Source organism: Notolepis coatsorum (genome assembly GCF_963971535.1).
Source record: "Notolepis coatsorum genome assembly, chromosome: 7".
NCBI classification, from domain to species: domain Eukaryota; kingdom Metazoa; phylum Chordata; class Actinopteri; order Aulopiformes; family Paralepididae; genus Notolepis; species Notolepis coatsorum.
In genome coordinates, this window is record NC_140171.1 from 2,673,625 (window position 1) to 2,683,815 (window position 10,191).

Below are 10,191 nucleotides of genomic sequence, written 5' to 3' on the forward strand. Positions count from 1 at the left end.
GATATGTAGGCTCCGAGGTACTTAAAGCTGTTGACTCTCTCAACCGGTGCCCCGTCGATGCTGAGGGGGCTGTAGTCCTTGACCCCCGACCTCCTGAAGTCCACAATCATCTCCTTTGTTTTGCTGACGTTCAGGGAGAGGCTGTTATCCTGGCACCATCCCGCCAGGACCTTGACCTCTTCCAGGTAGGCCCTCTCGTCGTTGGCAGAGATCAGGCCCACCACCACTGTGAATATTGTGAGAGGAGAATTGGAAGAATGCGCCAATATGAGAATTAGAGACATAGATCATATTAATATAAGTCCACATAGCTAGGAAACAATGCTAAACACTGAAAAAGGCCATTTATAAGATAGTTCCCCTTTAAGGAATGCCAATACTCTGGCATGCATGGGTTGGGATTGGGAAGCAATAGTTTACAAATAAAGATACAGTACATGTCAAGTTAGTAGCCTACACTTACTGGGAAATGTTCATCAAAACTGCATTCATCCCATTCACCTTATTTTTTTTCTTTTTACTTTGAAATCTCAAACTAATTATGATTTGTGACACACTCTTCTCATTTCCCCAAAACAAACAGGGCCATCATATTTTTTTTTATTATTGCAAAACAAAAATTATTAAAAGTCAGTACTCAACACATAATGCATAATGAAACTAACAGTCAAGGTGGCTAAAATGACATGCAAGTACAGAAACAGAAAACAAAAAAAAGTCTATAATAATATTTTAACGTATATAGTGTATATCCAACGAAATTACCAATTATACAAATGCCTTATACAGGATAAACCCCTAATACCTATTTTCTAAAACCCTACACACATATGCTCCAGCTCGAACCCCCCCCTCCCGGACCCCTCCTTGGATAGTACCTCCATTATCCCTCACTCCTAACCAGACACTACCATTATAAGCTAGCTTTTATTCTCTCCACCACTTCTAACCACATTGACATTTTGGATTCGTTGAGACCCAGAATTCTTGCTGTAGATATTTCTTGATAAATCACATCGAGATATGTAAGAGACCAAACCTTCCGGCACATTTTTTCCGGTTGAAACCAGCGTGATGCGATCAGTTTTTTAGCTACTGTGATACCCGATAAAACCAATCTCTTTAGCTGTGGATTTACTGTAAACTCAAAAACATCATTCAATAGTAATACAGAGGGGTGTACTGGTATATTCCAAGATACGAGTTTTGATAATTGTTGGGTCACATCTTTCCAGAATGTCTTAACTGGTGGGCAGTCCCAATACATGTGCATAAATGTCCCTTCGTCTCCATTTGTACATTGGGAGCATTTTGAGTCTTGTTTAAGGCCCATTCTGTTCAGCCTTATAGGAGTCAAGTATGTCCTGTGAATATAGTTAAGATTGATTTGTTGATGGTCCGGGTTCCTTGATGTGAGACGGACATTTGCCCATGCTTCTTGCCAATCAAAGTCACTTTCCAGGTCTGGTATATCCCTCCTCCAGACAGAGTCTAGTTGGAGGGTTTCATACGAGGACGTTAGTAATTGATAATAAAAACCTGATACAAAACCTCCATCATATTATACTTTATCTTTTCTTTTAAAGGTCCCATATTGTAAAAAATTGCCTTTTCCAGTGTTTTGCATTGTTTTCAAGCAATCTTCAGCCTATTCCTTTTTTCGGTCATTGAGTTTGGATTTGGTGTGTGAGCTTACTTTGAATATGTACATTTGTGATTATTTATTATTATTATTATTATTATTATTATTATTATTATTATTATTATTATTATTATTATTATTATTATTATTATTATTATTATTATTATTATTATTATTATTATTATTATTATTATTATTATTATTATTATTATTATTATTATTATTCAGTGTGTGAATGAATGGGTAAATGTGAGGAACAAATTGTAAAGCGCTTTGGATAAAAGCACTATATAAAAAAGCAGCCATTTACCATTTAAAAAGCAGCTATGTGGGGTTGTACCAACAACACTGACAAAATGTGAAATCTGTACCACGTCTGCAGTTCAGCTGAGACAGAAACGCCCCCTACTGAAACAAGCCATTCTGAATAGGGAGGTATAGTCTGACGTCACTGGTTGTTCCACCCGTATAGGGATTTATCATTGGGAAAATGGATTATCGGCTATTGTAACAATTCTGCTGCATGGAAATTGAAAAGCTTTCCATTTTTGCACAAAATGAGTTCCCTTCTATCACTAACATTATTGTTTAAAAAAATTTGGTTGAAATAAAATTTCGCGATGTTTTTGTATGATTAATTGGGAATATTTTCATGTTGAGCTATAGATTGTGGATGAATAAGCACAGAAAGGTACACCATGCCAATGTTAATGCTTTATTGTTACTCAGCTGATAGAGTTGTGCCCTTCCTGATGGCTTGTCGTACAGAACTTGTAAGTCGCTTTGGATAAAAGCGTCAGCTAAATGACTAAATGTAAATGTAAATGTTATTTGTTTTAAACGAGGCGACGGCCAGGTATCATAAAAACAAGCAATAAGCATACCCAAACATTGAAACATATATGCCTAAAAATATACAATACAAAAAAACTGCTAGAGGTAAATGCATGAGAAAACATGATGACAACATTTTACATAATTAAAGGTGCTATATAGATAACATTGTATTTAGCGCTAACCACTGGCCAGTATGGCTACTACCATAGTGTATTTATACTTGAATCATTGTACATAATAATACTGTAACACTGCACATGCATCAGATTAGCACTATTACTCAGTAGTACTCATTTATATATATTCCAGTTTAATCACTTGTACATTGTATAATATTGCTCTCTGCAGTTAGATGCCAACTTCTTTTCGTTGTACTGTACTTGTGCTGTATGATGGCCATACATTTCAATCTAATCTAATATAGTTTTGCTGTTTTTCTTTTGCCCCCCATTGACTTCAGTTAATGAAGTATAGATACTGTGTTTGGATTCTCTGTGTCACACAAACTAATACGATTTTTTTTTTTTTTTTTTTTAAAGTTTAATAAGTAAAAGGTTTTATTTGAAATAGACGAGAGGAAAGTACGTAAGAACTGCTCAAAACAGATAAAGACAAGATGTGCATGATAAACGGCCAAAATCTGTATGATATGTGTAGAAAAAAGTATTACATTATAATAAATCTGAGATCATTAAAAAAAAGAAAAAAATTTAAGTTACTTATTATTCTCTAACAATTTGCCAACACTACATTTGCATCAATGATTTGGCTGGTGTCCTGGTGCAGAAGTGAAGTTAACCGGTCCATTAAAAGTGTTGCCAGTCATCTGATGAGCAACGACGACTGCACCATTCTGAGCAGAGATTGAGGGAGGAGCAGGAGGACGAGGAGCAGAAGAGAAGCCGGCGTCTCCTCCTCCCACGGCTGCCTGTCCACCTGGAGGGGAAGGGACAGAAACGGGGCATCAGACACAGAGAAATAGAGCCTGGTACATGAAATGACTCTTGAGGGGAAAAAGAACAGCCCTGTCTGACCTGCAGAGTCTATAGGCTAAATATCATCTGTAAGAAGTAGGGATGCACCAAGCAGCCGATTCCCATTCTGAGAACTAAACTTGAATTTCATATACGAAGAAGAGCGCCACTCGCTTTGACAACAAATGACCGCATTCAGGATAACGAATGCCCTTTTTTTTTTTCTGTGTCAAAAATGTAGAGAATCAAGTGACTTTCCTTTTTATTTCTCTGACTTGTTAAAGGTGCTATAGATAACAATGAGCCACTAGATGTCCCACTACTGGAGCTCCAGCATGTCTCAACTATAGAAGCGTGTTTATCTGCAGATCAGGTGCATTCCACGTGGGGAAAGAGGAAGTAGGGAGGGGCACGCAACATGTAAACAACATTCATTTTGGACCCGCCAAATTATTTTGTAATGATAAATACATAAATCAATCATTTATTTGGAGAAAAAGCAATACTTTTATTCTGCACCTTTCTAAAAGCTCTGTGGGAGTATTATTTAGAAGAAGAAAAAAGATTTATCTACATACAAATTAATGTTATCTGTAGCACCTTTAAATGTTTCTCTTGGTATACTGTATCAGGTTTTACTATTGAGGAAATTCTCCTGATACCTACTATACCTTTTAGCCCAGTACTATTTTTTAATATTTTTCTTATTTTACTACAGTTTTTATTTAATTTTGTACTGTAAATAGTTAAAACGTATAATAAATAATAAAGTTGTCCCCCGAAGAGCGGGGGAAGGTGGATGGAGTGCCCTCAAAAAAGGTCCGGGGAAAAAAGAGGGGGAAAAAAATGTTGTTAGTTCGGAATCTTGGAACTTGTTTGACTTGTTCTAGCGACTCGCTGGTAACACTCTAAAGTTCTTCCAACATTTACTGAATTTAAGTGTATGATTTCCAATCACTGTGTCAACTTGTGACTGTTTTAACTAATGTTTAAAACATTTTATAGCTCATTCTGCTTATTGACTCCCTGAAACGTCTAATTTTAGAATTGTATACCTTGTACATTTTATACAGAATCAGTTACCGTAAGCCCATTCAAGGGTATGATGATGACGTCAATGTTAAATAATATCTGTGTAGGTTAGTTAATTTGCATGCTGTAGTAGTAAACTAAGCTTACTTTAGCCCAATTCTGAATTAAGTGGGCGCGTTCTTCTAAAGAGTCCAATTTTATAGAAATACTTTTATTAGAAATACTTTTATTATCCCGTGGGAAATTTGACACTTACATTTGACACTTATGATTCTGAAGAGGGCTGAAGAAGCCCCACGTTTTAAAGTAGGCTACCTTAGGTGACAAAAACGAAAGTGTGACTCGAGGCTGCCACGTTGCGGCGAAACTCATCTGACAATGAAACGAAAGGTGTAACCGGCGCCTAATTACATAGGCCTACTGCACCAGAGATAACATGCAAGTCAATGTAGGTAGGCTACGCCTATTCTCATGCATGAGGCAAATTGTGGGGGGGAAGTGGGAACTGTCTCATTGATTTCGCTGCTTCAAAGCCGAGGAGCCAAACCAGTAACAAGTTCCCTTTTTTTTTTCTTTTTTTTTTTTACTCGTTTATGGTGTACTATTTGTCAAATAAACAAATCTAAACATTGTGCATCGACAAAAAAGCTTTAATAAAATTGAGCGCGAGTAACCTAAATGATGGAGAGGAGAGAGAGAGATTTGATTGATTTTGGGGCTCATTATTACACTTATTGGACCGAAGCCACATTTCCCGAGTCTAATTCAAAATGTATGAACCTGTACTTTTCATATCGTGCCTGCGGCCCTGGTCACATAATTTCCAAGGCAAAATAAATAGGTCTAATTCTAAATAATTATCTCATATAGCTGAATGAATGAATGAATGAATGCAAACTTTATTTGACAGATTGCAGAATGTGTACAATACAGTACACCTCAATACACACAATTGTTAAGGGGATGCAGACCAGAGAAAGACGTTTGTCTTGTTTACATCAGGGTCCCCCATTTTCAATTCATAGTGAAGAGCGCGCTTTGCTGCTCGTTTAATAAACTTTGAGTAGAGGCAAAAAAAATAGCCACCACCTATTATTTATTTTCATATAGTAAAACTTGCCTGCTGTCGATAACTTTGACTCCAGTTCCTTTGCATTGTTGTTGCAGCCGATCGCCGCCAGTAGCTTGACGGTCTCTTGAATGGCACGGGGTTCAGTGAAGACTTGAACCAGTTTATCGGCGAGATCCAGGCAATCAGCGTTCTGGACCGCATTGCGACTCACGCGTGGTTCCTCTCTGCGATCGATCAGTTTGTTCCGAAATCTTTTCAGGTCCCCGTCGCTCAAGTCTTCCAATGCCTCCACTATAAAGGCATGGGCGGTTTTGGCCATGTCTGTTCAAACGTGAAATATACAACAGCGCAGTCTCGTTGAGTCCAAAACGAAAGTGAGTTACACAGACAGACATACAGTTACATAAACACGCTAAGATACGGAACTAATAATGCTTCCTGCAGGGGCGAACTTTCCTCTATAGGGAGGGAGGGACAGGGGGGCCCGGGGCCGGGGGACATGTGCAGTGTGCTAGGGAGAGTCCGACTTCTTGATTGATTAATTGATTGATTGATTGATTGATTGATTGATTGATTGAAAAGTTTATTAACAGATTGCAGAATGGGTACAGTACAGTACGGCTCAATACACACAATTGTTAAGGGGTTGCAGACCAGAGAAAGACTTTCGTCTTGTTTACATCAGGGTCCCCCATTTTCAATTCATATAGACATATATGACATATACACGACATACAGATAGACAGTACTGCTACATCTATACATTTATGACATACCAGATTTTTTGTTTACCACATGCCCCCCCCCCAACATCCTCCAATGTACAGTTTCCCCATCCAACCTACCCAACCTCCTCCAATGTACAGTTTCTTCCCCCTCAAATGTATACTCTCTTTTTTAGACCCTTTTTGTATCACAAACAGTACTGTATTTGTAGATCTGGTATGTCATAAATGTATAGATGTAGCGGTACTGTCTATCTGTATGTCATATGATGAATTGAAAATGGGGGACCCTGATGTGAATGAATGAATGAATGAAAACTTTATTTAACAGATTGCAGAATGGGTACAATACAGTACGGCTCAATACATACAATTGTTAAGGGGATGCAGACCTGAGAAAGACGTTTGTCTTGTTTCCATCAGGGTCCCCCATTTTCAATTCATATAGACATTTATGACATACACAACATACATGACATTTATGGCATAGGGACATATAGGTATTTAGTACTGATACATTTGTGACATAGGCGGTATTCAAATATACAGTACTGTTACCCCTAGATCCTGACAGAGTATATACATATGATGGGGAGGGGACTGTACATTAGGAGGGGGTGGGTGGGTGGGAGGGAAATATACATACGGCGGGGAGGGAATATATACATGCGGTGGGGAGGAGACTGTCTATTAGGAGGTGGTGGGGGTTTTGGGCATTTACGGTGGCCAGTTTCGAATTGCAGCCTCCCGTAGGTGCTCTTTAAGAGCGGTTTTGAATGTGGGCAGGGATTCACTTTCCTTTACAGCTTTGGGTAGGGCGTTCCACATTGTTGTGGCATAATTGCGAAACGTGTTTAGTCCCTTGTTTGAGCCGAATCTGGGTTTAACATGATTTGTTGAGCTTCCTCTGGTGTAGTGGTTGTGGTATTCACTGACCTTTGGGAAGTATTTTGACATGTACATGGGCACCCCGGTCGTATAGTGTATCTTGTAGACCAGGCCCATTGCAAGTTGCTGTACTCTGTCGTCTACTCTAAGCCATCCTAGGTTGTCAAAGTGGGCAGGGGTGAGGTGGGTTCTGGGGTTCAGGTCAAGTAGTAGTCTGACCAGTTTGTTTTGTGATGTTTGTAATTTTGTTTTAAGCGCCTTTGAGGTGCTTTGGTACCATGAGGTGCACGCATATTCATAGTACCCTTGAATGAGTGCTCCTGCCAGAGTCTTCAGGGTATTCTTGTTTACCAGAGAGGAGATCCGGTACAAGAATCTAGTTCGTTGGTTGACTTTTTTTTATTACATTGGATGCCATTTTGTCACAGGAAAGATTTTCCTCTAGGATGGAACCCAGGTAGGTAATTTCGTCTTTCCTTGTGACAATATTGTCACCCACTGTAACTGAGAAGCCGTCGGTCTTGCTGAGTTTGTTATTTGAACCGAAGAGAATGGACTCTGTTTTGCCCATGTGTAATGATAGTTTGTTATCAGCGAGCCATATGCATATTTGTAAACAAGACGAAAGTCTTTCTCTGGTCTGCATCCCCTTAACAATTGTGTATTGAGCTGTACTGTACTGTACCCATTGATTGATTGATTGATTGAAACGTTTATTAACAGATTGCAGAATGGGTACTGTGGAATAATATAATGATTCATTCCCCAACTATCTCATTTAGACATTCCCCTCCCCCTTCTCCCCAATCCTGTGCCCCCCCCCCCCCCCTCTCCCCAATCCTGTATCCCCCCCCTGTGAACTATATGACTCTAAGACTCCTCCCAACAACATTCCAGTTCACAGGGGGGGGGGGGGGGGTACAGGATTGGGGAGAGGGGGAGGGGTCACAGGATTTGGGAGAAGGGGGAGGGGAATGTCTAAATGAGATAGTTGAACTCTTCGGTTCAAATAACAAACTCAACAAGACCGACGGCTTCTCAGTTACAGTGGGTGACAATATATGTCACAAGGAAAGATGAAATTACCTACCTGGGTTCCATCCTAGAGGCTAATCTTTCCTGTGACAAAATGGCAACCAATGTAATAAAAAAAGTCAACCAACAAACTCGATTCTTGTACCGGATCTCCTCTCTGGTAAACAAGAATACCCTGAAGACTCTGGCAGGAGCACTCATTCAAGGGTACTACGACTATGCTTGCACCTCATGGTACCAAAGCACCTCAAAGGCGCTAAAAACAAAATTACAAACATCTCAAAACAAACTGGTCAGACTACTGCTTGACCTGACTCCTAGAACCCACCTCACCCCTGCCCACTTTGACAACCTAGGATGGCTTAGAGTAGACGACAGAGTACAGCAACTTGCAATGGGCCTGGTGTACAAGATACACTACACGACCAAGGTACCCATGTACATGTCAAAATACTTCCCAAAGGTCAGTGAATACCACGATCACAACACCAGAGGGAGCTCCACAAATCATGTTAAACCCAGATTCGGCTCAAACAAGGGACTAAACACGTTTAGCAATTATGCCACATCAATGTGGAACGCCCTACCCACAGCTGTAAAGGAATGTGAATCACTGCCCACTTTCAAAACCACTCTCAAAGAACACCTATGGGAGACTGCAATTCTAAACTGGCCCCTGTAAATGTCCTAACCCAACCCCCTCCAATGTACAGTAAATGACCAAGTATGGTTTTGTAAATATTCCAATGTACAGTTTTGCTTGTACAGTTGTACAGTGTTCCCCACCCACCCCTCCTACCCAACCCCCCCCCCCCCCAACCACCTCCAATGTACAGCCCCCCCCCCCCACCCCACCTACCCAACCTCCTCCAATGTACTGTTTGTACGTCAAATGTGTATATACTCTCTTTTCTGGACTCTTTTTGTATCACAAACAGTACTGTATTTGCAAATCTGGTATGTCATAAATGTATAGATGTAGCAGTACTGTCTATCTGTATGTCATGTATGTCATATATGTCCTGATGAATAAAAAATGGGGGACCCTGATGTAAACAAGACGAAAGTCTTTCTCTGGTCTGCAACCCCTTAACAATTGTGTGTATTGAGCTGTACTGTATTGTACCCAGCCATTCTGCAATCTGTTAATAAAGTTTTCAATCAATCAATCAACAGCCTGGTGTAAGAATGGTTATTACACAGATATATGGTTGAATACAAAATATAGGCTGGCCAAGGAAATGGGTAGATCAGTGTACTGTTAGTACCTATAGGCTAGACAGGTCAGGCAACACAGAACTCATAAAGAGTCATAATAACATTTAAAATGCGCATAAGGCTAGATCTAAGCTTGTTTTAGAACAAAACACACTATGAAAATCCTTGACAAATACAATATGGCTACACAACAATTAAAAAAAAGCCTCCAATCACGGGCTCTCCAACGCGCTCTCTTATGCGCGCTGCGTAAAGTATTATTATAGTGCATCCATTACCACAATAGAGCACTACTAATATTAGAGCAGTTTGAGGGGGAAATATACTTACTTGTTAAAAGTACACGACGCTACTACCACAATCTCCAGATGATGACGCAGACGCACAACTGCAGCGAGTAGATGTTAGTTTCGATTTAAAGTTTCCGGAAAACTTCTTGACAGAAATGGAGAAGTATGCAACTGCAGAGCCGCAGAGCGGCGCTCTCAGGACCGGCGGTCTGACGGCTCGGGCACATTGAACGCGCACGAATTTCACGCACGGGTTCCTAGCGGGATCGCGCGCCTGGCCAGACAGCAGTGTGCTAGGGAGAGTCCGACTTCTTGATTGATTAATTGATTGATTGATTGATTGATTGATTGATTGATTGAAAAGTTTATTAACAGATTGCAGAATGGGTACAGTACAGTACAACTCAATACATACAGATCGAAAAATACCTCGCGGAAAAAAATCTAATCTACGAATTCCAATCTGGCTTCAGAACAT

The 10,191-nt window shown here is 40.0% G+C and overlaps 1 protein-coding gene across 1 annotated transcript; it reads right to left on the reverse strand.

Moving 5' to 3' along the window:
- Nucleotides 1-3,028: 3,028 nt before the first annotated feature.
- Nucleotides 3,029-9,789, reverse strand: LOC311232281 (apoptosis-associated speck-like protein containing a CARD). The gene is made up of 3 exons (XM_084319027.1): nt 9,754-9,789; nt 5,606-5,878; nt 3,029-3,415 (listed from the first exon to the last, which is right to left on the reverse strand). Exons 2-3 carry the CDS (start codon nt 5,874-5,876, stop codon nt 3,237-3,239), a joined length of 450 nt encoding a protein of 149 aa, XP_084175153.1. The 5' UTR covers nt 5,877-5,878; nt 9,754-9,789; the 3' UTR covers nt 3,029-3,236.
- Between the last annotated feature and the right edge of the window lie 402 nt (nt 9,790-10,191).